A 22,904-nucleotide genomic window follows, 5' to 3' on the forward strand; every position below is an offset into this window, starting at 1 on the left:
CAACATTCAGGAGCAGGTTCTACTTCTGCCTGCAGAGGACAGGGATTTGCAAATTTGGGCCAGGTCTAAAACCTGCCTTTTGTCTTCCTGCTAAATTTGTGCTCAGCAGTAAGTGCCAGGAAGAGGTTATTTAATTTGAGTCCATTGGCCTGGCTGACGAGCATCCTTCCCATGACTCTGGAGATGGATTGTCTGTCCAGAGAGGGATCATCTCCACACACACAGCCTTTGATCCCTGGGCTCAGAGGCTGCTCTGGTGACACCTGAGCCCCAAAGGCCAGCAGAGCACCAGGCCACAAGGTGGGGAGGGAAGGAGGAATTGCTGCTTCCCACCAGAGCTGTGCAGAGCAGGCTTGGAGCACTTCCCTGGTGGGAGCTGTCCCTGCCCCTGGGATGTCTTCAAGCTCTATTCCCGCCAGCCTGGGGTTCTGTGAGTCACTGGAGGTGCTGCTGTGGTGCCATGGCTCACAGGGCAGGGAAAGGGATGTAGATCTGGAGCCTGGCAGTTCCTGGAATGACGCAGAGGGAATTCAGAGGCTGCAGTCTCCTGTCATCTTGAAGGATGATCCATAGCGTGTGAACATCACCCACAGTTGAGGCCTAATTGCGTTTCTCCAGCGAGCAGGGGCATTTCCAAGGAAGCTTAAACGAGCACTTAAGGGATAATGCTGGGAGCACTCGGGGGGGCTCTGTGCCCAGGCTGGGCTCCTCACAGCCAGCTCCCCACTGCTTCTATCCTGCAGTTATTGGGCTCCTCACAGCCAGCTCCCCACTGCTTCTATCCTGCAGTTATTGGGCTCCTCACAGCCAGCTCCCCACTGCTTCTATCCTGCAGTTATTGGGCTCCTCACAGCCAGCTCCCCAGTGCTTCTATCCCAGAGTTAATGGGCTCCTCACAGCCAGCTCCCCACTGCTTATATCCCAGAGTTATTGGGCTCCTCACAGCCAGCTCCCCAGCGCTTCTATCCTGCAGTTATTGGGCTCCTCACAGCCAGCTCCCCACTGCTTCTATCCCAGAGTTATTGGGCTCCTCACAGCCAGCTCCCCACTGCTTCTGTCCTGCAGTTATTGGGCTCCTCACAGCCAGCTCCCCAGTGCTTCTATCCTGCAGTTATTGGGCTCCTCACAGCCAGCTCCCCAGCGCTTCTGTCCTGCAGTTATTGGGCTCCTCACAGCCAGCTCCCCAGTGCTTCTATCCTGCAGTTATTGGGCTCCTCACAGCCAGCTCCCCAGTGCTTCTATCCTGCAGTTATTGGGCTCCTCACAGCCAGCTCCCCACTGCTTCTATCCTGCAGTTATTGGGCTCCTCACAGCCAGCTCCCCAGTGCTTCTATCCTGCAGTTATTGGGCCATTACGGTTCTCTCTTACTGCCCTGGAGTTCTTGTGCTGTCAGGCAGGAGGGGAGGGAGGTGTAACATGACCCAAAGTGGTCTTGTATGTTTTAATCTGCTGGTTTAATATCTTCTGGCTTCCTGCCGTGATCCCTTTCTGAGCTCCTGGAGGTTTGCTGTGTGCAGAGGCTGAAGGCAGGTTCCAGTGGTGCAGCTTGTGGCGGGCAGAGCTGGCCTTGGCTTGTTCTCTCTGTGCGTGGGCATTGGTGACAGATGTTCCCGCCTGATGATCCCACTGTGGTATCCTGCCACGCTGCCTATTCCAAGGTGGTATTTTTGTCCCGGTTGTTTTCCTTCGGCACCTCCATCCCACGAGTGCTGAAAATCAGTGGCATTGCAAAAGCTCCTGCTGTTTTCCTCCAAAAGAAACCCACTTGCCTCACCCTGACTTGCTGTTGGAGTGCAGTTTTCCCTGCAGGCTGCATGCCGGGCTGTTTCCCGAGGGAATTCCCGCAGGGTTTCAAGTGCTGCGGAGTGTTGGGATCAGAAGAGCTGCCAGCACTTCATCTGCAGCCGGGAGGGAGCCGTGCTGTGCTCAGGGCGGGTCCCGCATGGCAGCTCATTACTGCCGAGTTCATCCTGACAGATGCCCTGCCCGAGGAGCAGGAGGACGGGAGCGGTGTCTGCTCCCGAGGGGGATTTACAGCCCTTTATCCTGGGGTAGCTGTGATTCCTGGCAGGGTTAGGAAACAGTGAGCTGAGGAATGAGCTCCATGGGTCCAGAGCTGGCCCTGGAGCCGAGCTCAGGGGCACAGCCTGGCACTGGGAAAAGCTGATGCTGATGCAGCATCCCAGCCCGGCTGCGATCCTCCCACACACCCAGCTCATCCTTCAGCTTAATGAAATGGTCCCATTTCCCTCTTCCAGCTGTGCCCACTGCTAAGTGCCTGGAAAATGCATCCCCGGGGGAACAATCCTGCCGTGGCTGCATTAGTCTCGGTGTCACCACTCTCGCCTCTTTGCTGTTAAAGGGTTTTTACCCTTCCTGTGCCTGCTGGCACTGCCTCTGCAGCCCGCCCCAGCAGAGGGAGAAGGAAAGGAGGCTGCAAGAGCCACGTCCTGGGCTCTGTCACACAAAGTGCTGAGGAGGCAGCTCTGCCTTTATCTGCGCCCGTGGCCACTCAGCAAAGTGAAATGAAGCAGTGTAAATTTAATTAATGGCAGAATCGGGCTCGGTGTCGAGAGAGGGACACAAAGAGAATGAGCATGAAAAAAATTTTTCAGTGAGTTTATTAACCCCAAGGTTAGACGTTGGTGCCAAGGTTAGATGCCAGCCAATAAACCCCAAGGCAGGGCCTTGTCACTGCTCTGGGGCCGGGACACGGTGCTAGGGGGGCTCTGGGGCCCCCCATGCCTTCCCCGGGCTGACCCTGCTCCAGGTGGTCAGAGGAGTGAGTTAGGGCAAGAAAGGGCTGGTTTTGCTTGGTTTTTAAAGACACAAATACAACAAAGTGCTTTTCTTGTGCACTTTGTTTTGCTTTTTTCCGAGGAAATGAAACAAGATATGTCCACAGCTAGGGTAAGTGACTGACAGACTGACTGACTGACTGAATGAAGGAAAACCTGCTACATCCTCCTTGCCATGGAATGAATTTCAGCTCCAGGAACCTCCTGCCTCCTCCCGTAGAGCTGCTTCAGGGAAAGAAAGTGCAAAAACTAACATAATTTTACAGTAATTACATTGCATCACATAATTCCATGACTTACACAAACACGAAGTGGTTTCTCCTGCAATATCACAGCCACACAGGCTGTGCTGGTGGGAGAAGGTGCCAGATCCTTTTCCAAGTGCTGTTGCTTGCGCTTGGCCAGGCCCCTGGTCCCAGGTGGCATTTTTGGGATGTGGTCCGACCCTGGGGCCTGTGGTCAGCTCTCCTCAGCCCTGAGAGCTGTAGCAGCCCCCCTTGGCTCCACTGCACCCCTTGCTGTGGGATGGGCTTGTGGTGGAAAAAACCCTGGGGAAAAATCAGGAACTTTTGATCGCACAAGGAAGCAAAAGCATTGTTTTCCTCCTTTATTGAACTTTGGCAAATAATATGTGTGTGTGGGTTTTACATCAATAGCTATAAATAAAACTTTGAAAGCAATGTAATACTTGTCATTGAGATAAAGGACATCTATTGGCACAAATCAGTGAGTAAAAACCCTTTAATGATAAAATAACATTCACTCTTTAGCTACTTTATTTGTCTGAAAAACTCAGCTTACACTCAGTTCAACATACCACCTTCCACAAAGTTAAAAAATGACATAAAATGACATAATAAAATAGACCTTAAATTTCATAATACAAGTACCTTGGCAAATTCCAGCCAGCTGGAGCAGCTCGTGGCAGCCCCGCCGTGCCCTTGCCATGGCCTCCCATACCCCTGGTGGCCTCTGGGCTGAGGAGTGCAGGTGTACTCGGCCTGGGTCACAACAACTGCGTGTCGGTGAGGAGTGGTGGCATCTGCCAGCAGGGCTCTGCCCAACATCCCGCTCTGCTTATGGCGGAACAACGTGGAAAGTTCTGGAAGATGAACCACTGTTACAATCATCAACTGTCTTACAAAAACCCCTGTTTAAAGTTCTTGTGTCTGTTACTGTCTTTGGCAGAGAAATCAGGAAAGAAAATAACCCGGCTATATTACACAGCTTCCATTATTATCACAACCTACCGAGTAAGGCCAAATGAAAAGGTCTCCTTGCACTAATGAGAGCACATCTCTAAAATACCCTTAATGACAGACCATATCAGCACTCAGAGGCTTCCTCAGCAGACTGCCACTGCCCCTCCCCAGGCCTGCTTTCCCACGCAGAGTGCGGGGCATGGAGCAGTTGGTTTGGCTTTATGTCCAGCACGGCTGGGAGCAGGGCACGTCAGGCTCCGAAGCTGGGCCCGGAGAGAAAACACAACCCATCCTTAAACAGGGGGCTCAAGTGTGAATCTGGACAAATCAAAGGGGGATAAAGCACCTCCACCAACCTGGCCCCGGGCAGGGCGTGGGCAAGGGGCTGCTGGAGTCAGGGCTGCCTGCGGGGCAGCAGCAGCAGCACAGGACACAGCTGGAGTGCTCGGATGGGCTCGGGCCAGGTGGCACGGCTGGGACAGCACTGCCGAGCCCGGGCTCTGTGCCCTGCCCCTGCTGGCACAACAGCTGCGATGGCTGGGCCGGGCAGCAGCAGGTGAGGGGCAGGGTGGTCCCTGCTGTGCCCAGGGCCTGCCATAAAGCCAAAGGAACTGCCGACCCTGGGAAAAACGCGCGGCAGCCTCCGAGAGGAGTGGGGCATGTATTGCCAGGGGACTGAGGGAATCGAATCGCTGGGGAGAAGCTGCCAGCTGGCTGGACTTCTCCCCAGATGGCAATTTCATTGGAATTGAATTTGGGTCTGTTTAGCACAGGGACAGACCAGAGCTGATCTGGACCCCGAGCAGTGCTGAGCTGCGCGGGGCGAACCCGGGCGTGATTTCAGAGCGTAAATGCAAACACAACTGCGCCACGACTGCGAACAGCTAACAGGCTCCATGCATAAATAAACACCACCAAGCCAAAGAGCTCGTCCCAAACCCAAAGGAAGAAGTTGCCATTAAGAACCACGATGCATCACACTGCTAAGGGTTTGCCTCATGCATAAACATGGGAGCGCTGATTGGCAGTTGCTAATTATAATACTACACCGTCACACAGGACAATCAGCTCTTCAGACCAAGTAGCACAAATGTAGAAAATAATTTTTTTCCTCTTTTTTTTTCTTTTTTTTTTTTTTCCAACAGAGCAAATGAACACAGATTGTTTCTTCAGCAAAATATGAAACTGTAAACTTTGGGCTCATTCTGCAACTTTTCCCCGATCCATAATAACAAAAAAAACCCAATGGGAAGAAAGACCGACGTACATTTTTAAGCGCACCTTCTCCGTCTAGTACAAAAGCACAACCTAAAACATATAAAGCTTCTTCTTCTGTTTTTTTTTTCTTTTAAATCACAGTTACCAAAAAGAAACAGTGAATAATTTATTACATACGCTATAATAACATTACGCTAAACAGCTATTCTCTATGAGGTATATCTGAGAAAATTCGGTAAGGGATTGCACGGTCTGCGTTGCCAACATGCCCAGTTCGTAATAAAGCTTTGGAACCATGGAGAAAGAGAGATCAGGGACAGGGAGGAGGAGGAGGAGGAGGAGGAAGAGGAGGAGAGCCTTTGGTATTATCAGGAGTCTGTTCTTTGCAGGGCTGCATTGCAAAGCACCACAGTACAAAAGCCCACCAGGAACGATTCGGCGGCCCAGTCGAAGCTGAGGTATTCACAGGAAGAATAAAAAAAAGCACAGAGAGGTCTAGACTGGCAAAATCGTTGCTTTGGTTCAAGCAAGGCACTCGTCCCGTGGTAACATCACTCTTTGCAAGTGAAGCAGGAGTCGGGGGGGCCGCGGGGACCCTGCCAGCTCTGGGGACTGTCTGTGTCCGAGGGCACAGGGACAACCGGCTACCCCCGCCCAGAAGGCATCCTGAGAATTATTATAGCTTTGTATTGAAGGAACACAGAGACAGAGGGAAAAGCACACTTGTCAAGTCCTACCGTTTCCAACACAGACTTAAACCCCCAAAGAAGCACAAAATAAAAGGCAGCACGTAATTGAAGCGGAGCGTTTGTGTGGAGCTGTCGGTAACTCTGTGACTCCAAGGGCACGGCCCAGGCGATTCCTCAGGGAATCCTCAGGATTCCGCCTGCCCGGGCCCTGCAGCAGCTGTGCCAACCTGGGCTCGGGCTCGGGGCAGGAGCAGTGCCCAGGGCTGGGCTCGGCTCCTCGGAGCATTGCTTCAGCCCATAAACAGCACAGAACAGGCTCAAACCCAAGTGCCAAAGGGCACCGCTCATTTCCCAACCAAACAACCAAACAGCTTGGAAGTAATCACTCAGGAACGTGATGCTAATGGAGCTTAATGTAGCCTCACTTCATTGCTAACTTGAGAAAAGTAATTAATTGATTTTTATCTGAAAACGGTAATTGTAAACAACAAGCAAAGGTGAGGAGAGGGAGCAGCGCCTGGATGTGTGCACGAACTCCTCCCCTGCCCCGGGCTCTGCGGCCCCACAGCGGCCCTGGGCTCTGCTCGAGCACGAGAATAATAATAATTAGCAACGCTAATTGCTGCTGCAAACACGCCCCATAGCGGCCCGGGCAGCGCCCGCAGATTCCCCGGGGAACGTGCGGGTGGACAAAGCCCGGGATCACCTCCAGCTCCACACAACCCGGCGGGACCTGGGTGGGAACGCTCCACGGCTGCGGACGGCTGTGCTGGCACGAAGGAGAAAGGAACACAGAAAAGGGCATCACCAGAACTGGCAGCTTCCAGGGTAGCGTTTCTTTGGGAATCTGGGCTCTGCTGGACGTTTCTGGGTGTAGGAGAGAACAGTGGGAGTTATCAGAGAGCACAAGCAGAATGCAGACCGCACAGAGAAAGAAATCTTTGGTATCTTTGGTATCATCAACACGATTAAAATTACAAATGGAAAAGTCAGTGAGGTAGCCTCTTTGGTTCTCACTAGAAATAGAAAGGTTTTTTCTGGTTTTTTTTCTTTTTTTCATTTTTTTTCCTTTTTCTTTTTTTTTCCACACACAGAAGTTCATTCTTGGAAGCAGCTAGTTTAAGGGTTTCTCTCTTTTTGCTTGGTATGGATTATTTTCCCCCCAGCTTAAGTTTTAAGAAGCCACAAAGTTCAGGCAAAGTATCCCAGTGTCTTTTTTTCCCCCTATTTTTCTGAACGCACAGTTTTAGGTTGAATATTCATTGCTTGTCCTCAAAGTTCACTCTGCTGCTCTTACAGGAAATCAGCTGTAGTGCTTTATAGATAACTCTAATTAAAAAATAAAAACTCTACAAGGGCATCCCCAGGTGATGATGAATAAGTTAAATAAATAAGTTATATTATGAAGGCTTCATGTGCCATACTAAAGGTATGTCACACTTTCTAACAAGGAGGGAAGAGATTAACTTAAATAATTTAAACGTTGATATTTAAACAATTAAAATGAATTAAAAGAGGGAACTTAAACTAGACCTTAAGGGAACGAGTAGTTCTTCCCCTGTGTGACAGAAGCTGGCTGCTCTACAAAGCAGTAGCAGCTCTGAAGTGTATTTACTAACAGGCTTCGCATCCCCGATGCGCTACAATAGTCCTGCAGATAAATAAGCAAAGTTACTCCCAAATGAACTCGCAAATGGCTGAATTAAATAGACACAAATGGCTAAGACCAGAGCCTGACCCCCCATCTACATTCGGGCAAAACTCCAAAATCTAAACCGAAACACAATGCAATTCAGACTGAACAGAGATCTCAGGACCTGCCCTAAGACTAAATTAAATAAATTACATTATTGATAGATAATATATTGGGTTAAAACCCACAGGTGTCTGGAAAAAAATAAAACCATTTTAAGCTTTGCCTTCTTAAAAATTTTAAACCATAAAAATTCCCTATAATAAATATAAAGGAGGCCAAGTAGAAAGTTTCCCCATCCCATACAAATACTCGGGAATCGTGACAAGCAAGGGAAGCGCTGGCCGTGTCCGAAGCCAGCCCGCTCTGCAGTCCGGGCGATGCCGCGCCTTCCCTGGGGAAAGGAGAGCCCTGCCCTCCCGCGGGCGGAGCGAGCTCTGCCGCCCGAGCGCCTCGCAGTTCTTTGGCTTCAGCTGTAGGTACGAGATCCACAGGAAAGCTTTGCAACCCAAGTCAGTGAGCACACTCTTTGCTCCTGCACACACCCAGCAATAGCCAAGGTTTCTCGAGAGCTGAATTCATCTCGGCTGTGCCCAAGGCTGTGGCTCCAAGTTCCTGCTCCAGAAGATGCTGGGATACTCTCGGTACACACGAGTCTTTGGCAGCACAACAAATAAAGCAACAAGTTACATGACACAGCTCTGTATATTGATCAGCACAGGGCCCGGAGGTGGAGCACAGCTGCTGGGGTCTGGTGCGGTGTGGGCAGGACAAACACCTCACCGCAGTCTGGCTGCCACGCTCCTCGTCTCAGGGAGCTGCTACATAAAGGCCTGAGGGAGTGGACAGTGAAATGGAAGACAAACAGGGCCAGGAGAGATGCAGGGATAACAAATGCAGCAGGATCTTTGGGTGGAAATGCATTGGGACTTGATAGGCTTGAGGCCCCAGCCCAGAGAAGCCTCGTTTTGTTGCTCCTCTCTAATGCTGCACTTGCACAATTTGGAGAGAATTTCACTGAGGAGAAATCTGTGAGTAATTCAGTGCCTGATCTAAATTCCCTTGTGTTGGGCTATTGGATGAGCTCTGAGCAGGAGGAAAAAGGCCAGGTCTTTGCTCCCAGGCTCCCCCAAAGCTGTGGGCAGCTCCCGCTGGCTCCGGGGAAGGTGGGAGGCAGAGCTGTGGCCGTCTGGATGGCCCTCAGGGGAGTGTCCCTCGGGTGAGATGAGCCTCAGTGGGGTGTCCCACAGCTCAGAGGATGCCTGGGGCTCATTCCCTGCGGGATACACAGCAGGAAGGGGAGCTGAGGAAGGAGCACTGGGGTTTTCACTTGTCCCGTGTCATCCCCTGCCACTGCAGACTGCAGGGGGACACTTCAGCATAGGACAGCTCCCCTGAGGGCAAAGCCGAGCTCAAAATGCACCAGGGGCTGGTCTGATGGACACTCAGGTGGGAATGAAAGTGAAACCTCAGCTGGGCCCTGCTCCACAGCCTGCTGGCTCCAAACTCTGCACTCAAACATCTGGCATTTGGGTGAGAAGCCCTCAGGATACATCCATACAGATTGGGACCATTTTTGGGCAACTTTATTCCATGTCTGGCTACAAGGATTCTCTAAATCTCCTTGGAATCTGCCAAAGGATCCTTTGATCCCCAGAGCAGGCACATGCTGTCAATTTAGCTGTGAGGATCCTGAACCTGCTTTCCAGAAACTTTTCCTGTCCTGAGCAGACGCAGCTTCTTGATTTTTTTTCTATTTTAATTGGAAAGTGACTGCAGCAGCTGTGTGAAGCAGTTAAAATGAAGCCCATGTTTAAAGGCAGAGAGGAGCAAGACGTGCTCCAGCTCTGAGGATAAATTTGGATGTGTCATGATCTGGATCATCATGACCTGGATCAAAGAAGGTTACAAGGCTAATATGTCAGCAGCAGCTCCTGAAGTGCCCCAGGAACTGCTGAGTACTACTGGGGTTTGGTTCAGGTGGAGGTTTGGAGCCGGGCTGTGGGGCTGCTCAGCACTCACAGTGGCAGAGATGGGAACACACCTATTGCAAGCTTTATCCCTGGGGAGGAGAGAGAAGGGTGGGGGTCACTGGGCCGATGTCGCGTGCAGGAGGGCGGCTGTCCACGGCCCCAGACACACAGGAGACCAACACACACGTCACAGCCAACCCACAAGTGTTTCCTGGAGGGAGGAGATGCACCAGGGCAGTCTCCCAACATCCTGCACTTGGAGTCCATGCAGCTCTCAGAGAGGTGCCATGTGGGGCAGAAAGAGGGAAAACATAAATGAACCCACCCTTCTGGCTGCACAGAGACTCACGAGTGGTTACCTGTCCAGAGATCAGTGGGGTTATGTGCATTAGTCGTGCAAGAGGAGAAACAAACTGAAACACAAGTAGTGAGAATCCTCATCTTTGGTATTGTAGCTGTTGAGGTTTTGGTTGCTCTGTTCCTTGTTCTTTTGAAAAAACTGCATAGGCACAAATTAAAGACAATCTTCAACTTTAAGAGGACTTGAGTTGTCAAATGAAGCAGCAATTGTACTGGCTTTGCTTTGTTCTCATTCTTGCCAACCCTTTCTTTGAGATCTGCTTCCGAAAATGTCCGAGATGTTTGTAGAACACAGTGTGGGGACTCGTTTGCTTCCTGACATGCTTCCTTGTTTTTTTTTTTTTTAATTTTAATTTTATCTTTCAATGGAATAGTTTGTTGCAGAAGAAGTAGGTGCAGAAAACGTTTCTTTGGTTTCGATTAAGTAGTACATAAAAAAGTCTCAAGTGTCTGTGGCGGAGCACGGCCGCGCAGGCCGGTCAGCAGCCGGCGGCCGCCGCCAGGGCGGCTCCGCTGCGCGGAGCTGGAGAGAGGCCGTGGGGCTCGCAGGCTCCCCCGGCGCCGGCCAACCACCCGCACCAGCGACCACAAGGAGAAATGGCAAGGTATAAACATCTTTGGCTTGCAGAAATCCTGTCTCTTTGGTGTGCTGTGTTCCTGCCGGCTCGGGGAGCTGGCAGGGAAAAGGAACTTAGGGATGCGATAGAGCTAAACGCGGCACATCGGAAACGGTCAGTGGCATCTGAAGGGCTTGTTTCTGTTTCTTTTCCTGCTTGAAAGTACCATAAAATACTGACAAAATGAACAAAAAGACACCGAACGCTGAAAAGGTTTCGGTAACAGCTGTTGCCGAGGAGAAACCAGATTCCCAGAAACTAAAAAGGATGTAATAATGTAAATTAATCTACGTCTTCCAAAACATTGTGTTTGCTCCATGAACTGTAGCAGTTCCATCGACCTCCTGAGTGTGCATTAGGTACAAGCACAGAGCTTGTGAGGAACTGCCAGCTGTGCTTGAGGCTCGTGCGGTGTTCCCGGGATGTCAGGCTGCAGCTGGCACAGCCGCCCTGGGCAGCCCAGGGCCGTGGCTGCAGCTACCGGCTTTGTGCTTGATACTTTGAGCTCAAGAGAACTGAACTTTGCTGATCCAAGAACAAGCTGATTAAATTAAACTAAAAAACCGACCAAAAAAACCTTAAATCTGATTTTTCCCTAAAACACTTAACAAAAAACCATGCCTGAGTTTAAAAACAGGGTCTTGGGTTTTTAGTATCCGACTTTGTGCTCCGTTGTCGTGTGGCCGCAGGGTGGTGTGGCCAGCACACGGCAGGCGCCGGGCACAGGAGGCTGCCGGGCCGGCAGCGGCTCCCGTCGGCCACGGAAACCTGGGGCTCAGGAGAAACCTGCCTCAAGAACGACTCCCCTACGTTTCAGACCTGCTTCGCCTGTCCTGAGCATAGTATTGTGTGGAGGGAGGTTAAAGTGGAGCCTGCGCCTGCCAAGACTGAGAGAAGCCGTAGGAACGTCCTCGGGACCAGCTGGGCTGGGCTTGGTTGCGGGGGATTGTGCTTTAGTCACCGGAGAGGGGCCGCGCTTCTCTCCGCGCTGTGCCGGCCGTGCCGCGCCCCTCACGCCTTGGTGCAGGTGCTGGGAGCCGAGGAGGAGCCCCCGGAGCTCAGGTCGTCCTGCCACTTCTCCAGGCTGCGCCGGCGCGCGTTCATGAAGAAGTTGCTGACGGTGGTGAGCTCCAGGCCCAGCTGCTGGGAGATGGTGATCTGCATTTCTTTGGAGGGACGCTTGTTCTCCTTGAAGATGGCGAAAAGCGTTCGGCGCTGGAGGTCCGTGAAAACCAGGCGGGATTTCTTCTGGGAGTTGTTCCGCTCTTTGTTGGGCTCTTGCTCTTTGCGTTTGCAGGCTGGGAGGGGGCGGCAGAGACAGAGAGAGAGTGTCAGGGTGGTGCCCACAGAGCCCGCCAGCCACCCCGATGGCAGGCACTGTCACACGGTGCAGGCAATGTCACCAGCTGAGCCAGCACCACGCCGGCACGTGGGACTGGAGGGCTGCCAGAGGAATCCAGGGGCTGCATTGCTTCTACATCCCCAATACCTCTCAATAGCCAGGAATAACAGCTGTACGTACACTCCAAAGCAAACCCCAGTCAAAGCTCCAGTAGCAGCATCTTTGTGTGAGCACCAAGGGGAAAAAGCACCGGGGAGCTCCTTGGTGGAGCAGGCAGTGGCTCACCTGGCCCTGCCCTGCTCCTCCCTGCAGCGCCCCAGGGCACCGCTCCCATGCCTGTCCCCTTCCCGGGGCATGTCCCCAGGGTGAAGCCAGCCTCAGAGCTCAGGTCACGCAGGGCGGCAGGGCTGGGCCATCGCTGAGCCCTGCTAATGGATCCTAAACCCCATTCGTATTAATAGCTGCTCTGTATTTATTAGCAGAGAGAGAACAGCAAGTGCTGAAACCAATACCGCTGCCGGAGCACACCCACACTTAAAAATAGCCTGCCCAGGCTGTCTGCAGCGGGCACAGAGAGAAAATCCATATGTTGACATGGTTAGGTAATGTGCTGGGACAAAATGAGCCCAGAGAATTGATAAGCGGGCGGGTTTTAAGCAGCCCTGTTAAATAATTCTGCAGGTCTGGAACGTGAAATGAAGCTGGCCCAAAAGTAAAAGTCAGACTGTGGAAATGTCTGTGATTAACCCAGTCAGGGCTGTACCTGTGTGGAGCCTGGCCCAGCCACTGTAGCACTGACTGTCTCCTTCTGTGCAGGGACAGGACCTCACAGCATTTCTGCAGGAAACTGGGCTATTTTCTTGGAGTGCCTGACCCTGACCCCTCCCAGCTGCCAAATTCCAGCTGGGGCTGCAGCAGAGCTGCCTCTGGGAGGGAGGTGAAGGTCAGACCCCAAGGCACAAGAGAAGGCTGTTCCTGAGAGCCGGGCTGAGCGCAGACAGGGGCTGTGGTGAGCGCTCCCAGCACAGCCACGGCGGCAGCGGGAAGCAGCAGGGATGCTCCTGGGAGCACCGAGGTGAGCCTGCACCTGGCCCCAGTGGCAGACCCGCCTCTCCGAGGCCATTATCCCAGAGGAGCAGCAGGGGAGGGTTTGGGCTCTCTGACTGCACCCCTGACACTGCACAGATAACAGCCAGCTGCCTGTCTGAGCTGAAAAAGCAGATGAGAAGCTGGGTTCACTTGGCCACGAGTCCAGAATCCAGGAGGTGATGTCCCTGGTGCTGGGGACATGACGAGCAGCAGCATCTTTGCTGCAGCTCCTAATCGGTTCCGGGACACTGGGACGAGTGGAGTGTTTCCTACCATCACTAATTTATGTCCTGAGATACTCTGCGTTTTACAGTTATTGGTATCTGATAATAAATAATGCAGAGGTATGTGCTTTTTGATGCATTCAGTAAATACTTTCCTTGAACTGTTGAGTTTGCTCTTGAAAAGGCCCCACAAAGGCAAACGCTGCACCTGACGTGCATCTCTCAGCAGAGAAAAATGGGGTGAGCACTCTAATAAAATCAAGTGATTTTCCGGGAAGAAAGAGAAAGGTTTTAACAGCAGAGGGAAGGGAAGAGACCATCTGGATTCTAAGCACAATTTGATTTATTAGCTGTGGTTAAACCTGAACATATCTTATGGAAGAAAATGGACAACCAGCAAGAACTGAAAACCATAACTGTGGAAAAAAATATACATAAAAATATAAAAGAAAAGATTTTTCTTCTGCATTGGATTAAAGATGCTCTTCAATAGAAACAACACAGGAACTGCTCAGAACTGGGGTCAGTGCTGCTCCCCTTAGCATGGACCAAAGTGGAGCCGACAACTTGAAGGGCATTAAGAGGGTGCAGGGACCCAGCGCTGCACTGTGACACCCTGAGTATCATCACACTGAATTTCCCTACTAATAGTCCATCTGCCTGACTTTCTGCAACAATAACTCTGATTTGCTATTTTCCTCCCCATAGGAGAGGAACCTAGCCAGCCCAGGCATTCCAAACAGCCAGAAATCCTGAAAAATGCCTAGAAGCTCTAGTGCTCAGCTCAGTCCCACCCTGTGAGCCCTCAGGCATGGGGAAGGGATGCTCCAGAGCCCCCCTCAGCTCCTAGGAGGGAGACAGAGATGAGGACACGTAGGTCACCAGCATCAGAGGGAGGAAGAGGCCCAGGAGGGGTCCCGGGGGTGGAGCAGTGCCCAGGCAGCCCTGGGAAAAGCGGGATACGTGCCGGGATACTGGAGACATCACCAACACAGCTCCGGTGCCTCTCTGGCCCTGGGGGCTTTAACCAGCAGCAAAAGCGACTCTGCAGCCACGAAACAAAGAGCAGGGGCTAAGAAGGAGCCAAGCAGAGACCGATGTTCCCTTACTCCAGCAGTATGTCCTCAGTCCCCACTGCTCCTAAGGACAAGCGGTGAATATTGATCCTGCCCGTGTGGCTCGTGTGGGTGCAAAGTCACCCAAACCCAGTTATCTGTCTGATGGAACTAAAACTGCTCCTCTATTCGATTTTGGAGAGGACTCAATGTGAGGGAAATGTAATTACTCTGGTAATACTGAGCACAATGAAATGACCATCAAAACATTTTCTAAAGATTTAAAATGTTTTTCTTTTGCTGTGATTCACTTAAAGCAACCCCTTGTATATGCCTGTTACTACAATCTTTTAAAAACTAGGCCTCAGAAATCAATTTGATTACCTCTCTGAATTAAGTATGCACGAATGAGAGCGATTGAGATCAATACAAATTAGGTTAAGTACTCCGCTGTGTACAAAATCATTATGGAACAAGGAGCAATCAGAATGAAGATGCAAATAATCACATTGTCGGGGTGGGCAGCCAGTGCTGCTCATCCCTGCTGCTGCACGCACACCAAACTCCTAATTTTTGAAACCCTAGGAATGCCCTTGATGGCATTTATCCAGAAAAACAGATTGGATGCGTAGCATGAGGTTAATTCTGTTCTTCCAGGGAAGATCTGCTTGCTCATCCATTGTAATGGTGAGGTGTTCCCTGTTTGGAGGTGCAGGATCCCTGTGATGCTCTGAGAAAGGAGCTCACAGCTGGCTGTTTCCAGCCAGGAAGGTGCTCTCTTGGTACCCCCCTGATTTCTCCCTCTCAACACAGAGGAGAAGGTGTGTGGGAAGCCCTGCAAGGAGACCTGCTCTGCTCTCCCTTCACCTCCTGCAGCCCAGTGCTGCTTGCCAAAGCTTAATGCCTCGGCACAGGCCCCGTGCTCCCATCCCATTATGAGGGGAAGAGAACTGCTGGAAAATCACCGCTGCTCATAAATATGTTCCCTGCTTACTGAGAGATATTTTGGTCTTGGAGACAATTTGTGTTTTGAGAACCTGCCAGCCTCTATCGCTTGTCTAATAATTCCTCTGAGCAGCATTTACCAGTGGTTTGAGTCCCTTTTTTCACAACGGAGCAGTTTGATTTTATAGCTCAAAACCCCCAAACAACCCCAAAACACTCCAATTTCTTTTTTGATTGCATTTCTCTCTGCCATCAGCGAGTTGTCTGGCTGATGTTATCACCAAACCCATTTGAGATTAGTCTGTTTGGTATGATTTCTGTGTGAAAACCCCTCTATAAATCAGAGAGCCTTTTATGTAAAAGTCTGCAAGATTGATAGAGCTGGATAGAAAATCTTTTACCTTGGAAAAAGAGATGTATTATCTGTCCCGTTGGATATAGTGCTTTCTCTGCATATTCATTGCCCAGGTATGATGGGCTTTTTCCAGAGAAGACAGGAGCCAGGATGGGAGCCTTAAATACAAACAGATTGCTATCAGAAGGAAGGGAGAGTTCTTCTTCGCTGTGTCTAGTGGGGATAAGATGAGAAGCAAAGGGTTTAAAAGACAAAAAGTGAGATTAAGGCCAGTCATTAAGGGGTTTTTTTGTACCTGTAAGCCCTGGAAGAGATCGCTTAGGTAAAAATCCCCCTCTGGAGATCCTGAAGAAAGGGGCAGACTGTCAGGACAAGTGAGGCCTGCAGTCCCTTTCAGCCCTGCCTTCCCCCTGCACTCCATTCTCTGCACACCTGCAGAGCCCGTGTGCACTCTGAAGGCAGCTCCAGGGGAGCCGCTCTGATGAGCAGGCGGCTGCTTTAGTGCTCCGAGGCTCGGCACAGCCGCGCTGGGGACTGCAGGAAGCTTGTCATCTCCCTGTAATGGCTAATTGGGAGGGAAGGAAAAGCTCCTGCAGCTGCTGGATGGCAGCAACATCCAGGACAAGGATCTGTGAATAACACCAGGGAGGAGCACCAAGGATGAGCACCCAGGGCCACGGCGCAGAGCAAAAACGCTCCTAACCGAGGGTGGGTGCGAAGAACTGACACCAGCGACTGGGAAATAATCCTGCTGGCAAAAATGTTCTCCCCTCGCCACAAATAAATTGTGGCAATTTTCAGCTGGAGAGGAATACTTGAGATTGGGATATTTAGGTTCAAACAGTGATGGGCAAGAGATACAGGGAAAAAAAAAGAGATGCTGGGGGAAAACTCTTCTAAGGAAAACAGCTTCAGAACGAGTAACACTTGATGACCAATTAATTGTTTCTTTTAAAAAGCAGGGGAGAAAATACAGAAATGCATTTAAGCCAAAATGTACTCAGAATGAACTTCATCAAATAATCAAGAAACTGATAAAACTCATTTGCTTTGCAAAAACAGGATTCAGATTTCTGTGTGGCAGAAACGCCTTCAGAAATGATGTGGAACAAAGAGCTGGGGCAGGGGATGATTTCGGAAAGTTGGTACATGAGAAATACAATTTATCAGCCAGCACCACAATTTACCGCATGGATTGTTCAAACACAACCACTAATCTATAGCTGAAGAGAGCACCAATATTTCAAGCCACCAAGCACCTTTCAAAGAACCTTTACATACCTGTATATTTAGTTCAACGCTAAGAAATAGCTTTATAAATAGGTAACCTGCCTGATACAGATGTTATCATGCCTTAACTTTTAGCTGGGGATGCAGACAACAAAATAATCTCCAAATCCAGGGAAGAAACATTTGGTAGGGCACAAAGAGGCAGAGGATGGGTGGGCAAGTGTGCGCAGCCCACTGCTCACTGCGAGACCCCTCTCCTTGGCTGGGGCACCTGGGGGTGCAGGCTCAGCCCCGGGATGTGGCACTGCCGCCGCCCGCTCCCGGTACCGCCACCCACGGCTCGCCGGGCGACTCCGCGGCCCCGTCTCGCTCCCGCTCTCCTCCCCTCCCTCCCTCCGGCCCTGCTCTCGCCCCTCTCCGCCGCTCTCCGTGGTACTGACAGCGCAGAGCACGGAGCGGGGATCGGGCAGCTCTGCGCTAATGATCCGCGGATGGTGTTTCGGTACAGAAGTGTTTAATCACCAATAAGGCACCGCAGAAGGTAAAGAGGCGGCGGAGCGCTCTGCTGACCCCGCAGAAGTTTAGGGATTGTGCGTTCCCGGAACCTCCCCGCGGCGGCGAGGGAGGGAGCAGGGAGGGTCCCGAGGGCGGCCCCGCTGTCCCGGTGCAGCCGCAGCCAGGCACGGGCACGGGGAGCCCGGCGGGGCCGGTGCCCGCGGAGCTGCCCTGCACAGAGCCCCCAGCGCCGCCCCCGACAGAGGGCTCCGACAGACCCCCGAGGAAAGACAACAAGCACAGAAATAATAACATTACACTGCATTACGTTAGGATAGGATAGACAACACTATATATCTTCTGTAATAAGAAAAAATACTGATCACACCCGCATTGCTACTGCTCCCACAGGAGAGGGGGATTTCCCTCCAAGGACGGCAGATTTGCACCCCACTTGGGGTGGGTAGCTGGTGGGTATTGTTTGTTTTTAAAAACCGGAAATACTTGTGGCTTTTTCCCCATGCTCAGAGGGATTTAAGCAAGCGAGCAAAGGGGGAGAAGGAAGCACTGAGGCGATGGGGCCGCATATTCACACGTGGTAATAAAAGGAAATTAAAATAATCGATTTCCTGAAGGGAAAGGTAATTTGCAAAGGTCTTTCCCGCTCCATGGGGAGTCCATGGCCACTTAGCACCTGAGCTCTCTCCAAACTTTACTCCTGGATGCAGAGGCATTCAGGGGACCTGGTAAAGCAGAGACCCAGAATTATACAGGCATAACTCTGCATGCAGCTGTGATTCCTGATTTTCTGCTCTATATGCAGGGCTCCACGGGGAACCCCCACCCGGGACCAGTGCTGGGAAGGAAAAGCACCAGCCACGTTACTGGAAATGAGCCGGCTCAGGTTCCAGATCAATGAAAACTGGGTCCACGCGTTGATGCTCCTGTTGCCAGCATTAATGCTCTTTTAATCTTCTAAACATTATCTGCATCGATTTCCCTCTCGATACACGTTTGTTTGTGAAGGCGACATCGCCGCGTGCTCGGCAAAAAACCCGAACCCCTTGTGTCCCTCCGAGGCCCCTGTCAGACCCCGGCACCTTCCTTTGGCTGCAAGCACAGAAGAGCCGGATGCCCGCGGGTGCTGGAAGGGACAGACGAGTTTGCAGTCGGCGTTAGAGCCGAGCAGGGCACCAGCGTCTCTCTCCCGAGCCGGGACTGCCCCGCACCTCAGGAAAGCCCGAGCACTCTCCACTCTGGGGGTTCTGGAGACCCCAGGCCGCGGGTGTTTAACCCGTAGCACCTCTGGTTAGAGGTCGGCCAGGGATTAGGGCCATCAATCATCCGTGGCCCCTGTTCGCCCTGCTCCGCCGCATCCCAGCCTCTCCGGCAGCTGCCCCTCGTGAGGGAAATCCCTGTGCCCATTTCCCCACCGCAGAGACCCCCGGGGCCCCTCAGACCCCTCCGGCTGTGCCGGCAAGGCGGGCAGCCCTGGGAACAGCCCGCTGTGTACCTGCCCACTGGGAAACGCTCTGCCCTCGTCGGGATCAATTGAAATAAAAGAAGGGCGGACTCGCTGGCACAAATATCCCGGGATTTTCGTCGCTGTCAGAGCAGAGTGCCCCGGCCCCTGGCCCCCACCCCATGCTGCGGTTTGTCCCACGCGTCTCTGCCCGTGCCACAGTCCCCCGTGTCCTTCTTCACCCACGTCCACGGCATCGTGGTTTCCGGGGGGCGGGAAGGTAGCCCCGGCCGTGCTCCACGGCAGGGCCCGGTCCGCACCCTCGCGGGACCGGCCGGGGGGCCACCACCGGGCACGCACCGCGCCGCGGGCGCGCCCCGCACGGCCTCAGGGCAGGGACAGCTCTCGCTGGGTCTATGCCGCTCACCTCGGCTGCGGGCGCTGCCGGGGGCGGTGCGAGGTCGGTGCGGGGGTTGGTACCGGGGGTCGGTACCGGGGGTCGCTGCCCGCGCCCCCCCCCGCGGCCCCCGCAGAACAATGGGGGCTGCGGCGCTCCCCGACCGCGCCAGGGGGCGCCCGCGCGGCCTCCGCGGACAATGCGGCCGGGCCGGGGCCGCGGGGGCTGCGCGGGGTCCGGCCCCCGCCCGCTCCCACCGGCCCCGCCTGTCCCGGGACGCGGAGCCCCCGCCCGGCCCCCCCGGTGCGCCCGGCAGCGCCGGCAGCCGCAGGAGGGATGCTCACGGAGAGCGCGGTGCGGTGCGGAGTGCGCACCTTCAGCACCCGGCCCTGGAGAGCAGCCCCGGCCCCGCCGCCCGGCGGTGGCAGCGGAGCGCGCCCCTCCGCCGCCCCCGAGCCCCTCACCGCCCCGCCGGACACAGCCGGGGTGCGCGGTGCTGCGGGAGGCGGGGACCGGCTAGCTCCGCACAGCCCCGCGGTTCACGGCGGAGCGGGGAAGCGGCCGGGCCGGGCCAGCGGAGGACGCACTGCGGGGCCGGCCGGCCGCTCGGCGCTGCGCTCCGAGGGTCGCGCTGCGCTCCCCGCCTGGCACCGGCTTGCACCTACCTGCTAGGCGCAGGGCAGACATCCTCTGGAACTCCGGCTCCTGCAGCCACTTCCACATCCTGCGGAACGTCTCCCGGCCGGACTTGAGTTTACTCCAAGGCTTGGGGTTCCGCAGCAAGTCCGAGAGGGTCCCCTGGGAGCGGCACAGCACTCGTTGGGCGAAGATGGCCTGCGGGATGCTGTAGCGCTTCAGCTCCGCCGTGATCCTTTGTGCCACCTCCTTGGTGTTGATCTCCTCCAGCTGCCCCGCGCCGCTCCCCTGCGGGCCGGCGGCGGGGGGCGGCCGCTCCCGGCCGGCGGGCAGCGCGGGGCCGTGCGGCGGCGGCGGCCCGGGGGGCGCGGGGTGGTGCGCGCCGTTCAGGGGCGGCAGCATGGCCGGGGGCGTCCCCAGCCCCCGGGGCAGGTGCTGCTCCCCCCGCGCCAGCATCGCCGCGTGCGCCTCGAAGTTGGGGCTCAGCATCTTGTCGTGGCCAGGCGGCCCGTAGCCGTGCAGGCCCTGCTGGGAGCCAGGGAGCGGGCCCAGCCCGTTGCCCAGCGGCGAGAGGCTCTGCCCCACGGCCGGCACCTCCTTGTAGGGCCCGTAGAGGCTGTTGACGGCCGGCAGCCCGCGCTCGTCCCGCATGAGCGCGAAGCCGCCGCCGGCGCTGCCCGGCAGGCGCTGGTGGTGGTGGTGGTGGTGGGCGTGCGGGTGGGCATGCGGGTGGTGGAACTTGTCGGAGACGGCGGAGATGGGCGGCAGGGGCTGGAGCGGCGTCAGCGTGGTGTAGGTGCCGCTCATGCCCATGCCGGGCGGCGAGGCCTCGCAGGGCACGCTCATGGCGTGGTGCAGCGGGATGGAGAGCTCGGGCCGGTACTCGGCGGCGCCGTCCAGCAGCGAGGCCATGCTGGGCACCATGGCGGGCCGGGCGGCGGGGGGCAGCTCCTGGTGCGGCGGCGGCGGCGGCGGCGGCGGCGGTGGCGGCGGGGGGGGCGGCACCCGGAGCGGCCCCGCGCTGCGGCCGCCGTGGTGAGGGCTGGGGCTGCCCATCATCTCCGGTTCGTGCCCCGCCGCCCCGTGCAGGCTGCCCAGCGGCTCCATCGCCAGCTCGGGGTTCATGGCGCACGCACCCGGTTCCCCGCCCAGGCACCGCCGGCCGCCGCGCCCGCTCCTCATCCGCTCATCGGGGAGGCGGCCGCCGCGGCCCGGGGCCGCCCGCCCCGCGGGCAGCGGCGGCTCAGCCGGGCCCGCCGCGCCGGCCCCGCGCCATGTCCTCGCCTCGCCGCCGCCGCCGCCGTCTGCGGGCGGCGGGAGCTGTCCGGGGCCGCTCCGCCCCGGCCGCGCCCGCGGGGCCGGGCTTGAGCCGCGGGCGGGCGGGCGTGAGGGCGTGAGGGCGGCGGGAAGGGCGGGAAAGGCGGGCGCGCGGGAGCATTGGTGGGCTGAGGGTCGGGGGGCGTGGCCTCCGTGAGGGGACGTGAGGGGACGGCGGGGCCGTTAAAGATTCCGCCCCCTTTGTAGCGTGCGGTGCCACCGGGAGCTCCCGGGATCGGCCCGGAACCGGCCCCGGCAGCGGCCGGGGCTCCTCCCGTACCGCCGCCACGGGGATCCGCGGTCCCGGCTGCGCGGCGGCCGCACGGCTCTCCTGCTGGCAAGCGGCTCCGCATCCCCCGGTCCGCAGCCCAGCCCTCAGCCGGCGGCTCCCAGGGCCCCGCTGCTCACAGCCGGCCCTGCTGCAAACCAAGGTACAGCGCTGATCTGTGCTGTTGGTTATTGGTTATTAGTTGCCTTAAAAGCGGCTGAATTCGGGCTCATTAATGAGGTGCGATGGACGTACCTCACCCTGGGGTGGATGGTGAGTCCCAGGAGCCCGCCGTCCCTGTGCCACCCCGCTGGCACACGGCTGTGGGGTCCCGCTCCCGGTGCACAAACACACGGCCAGGCGTTCTCCCCTCATCCCAGGGAAGGGCCGGTTCCCCGGGCCGCCCCTCAGCCCCGCGGCCGGCAGGGGCAGCGCACAGCTCCGCAGGGCACAGGGCGTGCGGCTGGCAGCGCGGCTCTGTGGGCAGGGGCAGGGCGGATGGGAGCGGACAGGGACGGGGGCCCCGAGGGGACAGCACACCTTGGCATGTCGCTGGCGAGCGGGGACTTGCCTGCTATGGCACAGCCCGTGCGGGGCACCCGTGCCAAGACACACCGGGTCGGGCTGTGCCCGCTGCTCCCAGCTGTGCAGTTCACTGCTTCTCCCCGCTCCTTAAATCAGCAGCCGCAACAGCAGCCTTGAGTGTCCTTGAGTGTTGTATCGTCCTTATTATCTCGGCTCTGATAACCGTCTCCGTATTTGTGGAAGTCCCACCTCCACTGGGTCTTTCCTAACTAAAAGAGGGAAGTGGGGAGAAATGTCATCTTTTGGACCCTCGATCATCAGGCCACTCACTCTCCAGAGCACCTGGTATCTCCTTGCAAACAGGTTGTGTATGACAGCACCCAGTTTCCCTACAGATTAGATCCCAAAGGATAATGATCAATTCTTCCCATGCTGTCATCACAGCGTCTCTGGAGCTCACGGTGTTTTCTGAGCTGCTTTTTAGCACTATCAGGCGGGTATAAAGTGGAGTTCCCCCCACCCCAGCTACTCCTCCCGCTGCCAGCTTGTGGTGAGGGAAAAAAAAGGAAGACAGAAAAGAAAGCTCTGGCGTGAGGTGCCTTTGTTCAGGGCAACTTAGGCGTGAAATCTTTTTGTCCTTCCTAAAGGAAGGCAAAAGTTGCGGTTGATTTGGGGAAGAAAGAGGCGAGTGCAGCGCTCCTGAGACGGAGGTGCCTCTGTGGGCAGGCGGGAGGAGGGTAGGTGGGCAGGCCCTGATGGGAATCTGGTGCCGCAGATGAGCTGGTGTCTGTGTCCTCCCTTTTCCTCTCTATTCTTCCTTTTCCTCTCTTTTTCTCTTGCCTTGCCTTCTCCTTCTCCAACAAATTCATCAGGTCTTTGACTTTTTCTTTCCAAACCTGCACCTGATGGCTGTGTCCCCTGAGGATGTTTCGTCCCACACCGTAGTGTCTAAGTCTGGTGTCTTTCCAAGTTAATTTCAAAACTTTCCTGGGAATCAAGGTGTAAATATCCCT

At 55.1% G+C, this 22,904-nt stretch overlaps 1 protein-coding gene across 1 annotated transcript; it reads right to left on the reverse strand.

The window, feature by feature from the left end:
- Positions 1–8,933: 8,933 nt before the first annotated feature.
- LOC129133046 (one cut domain family member 2) lies at positions 8,934–21,104 on the reverse strand. Its single transcript, XM_054652638.2, has 2 exons — positions 19,811–21,104; positions 8,934–11,849 (listed from the first exon to the last, which is right to left on the reverse strand). The coding sequence occupies exons 1-2, from the start codon at positions 20,961–20,963 to the stop codon at positions 11,563–11,565; spliced, it is 1,440 nt and encodes a 479-aa protein (XP_054508613.1). The 5' UTR covers positions 20,964–21,104; the 3' UTR covers positions 8,934–11,562.
- Between the last annotated feature and the right edge of the window lie 1,800 nt (positions 21,105–22,904).

This window comes from Agelaius phoeniceus, chromosome W, assembly GCF_051311805.1.
Source record: "Agelaius phoeniceus isolate bAgePho1 chromosome W, bAgePho1.hap1, whole genome shotgun sequence".
In the NCBI taxonomy this organism is placed as follows: domain Eukaryota; kingdom Metazoa; phylum Chordata; class Aves; order Passeriformes; family Icteridae; genus Agelaius; species Agelaius phoeniceus.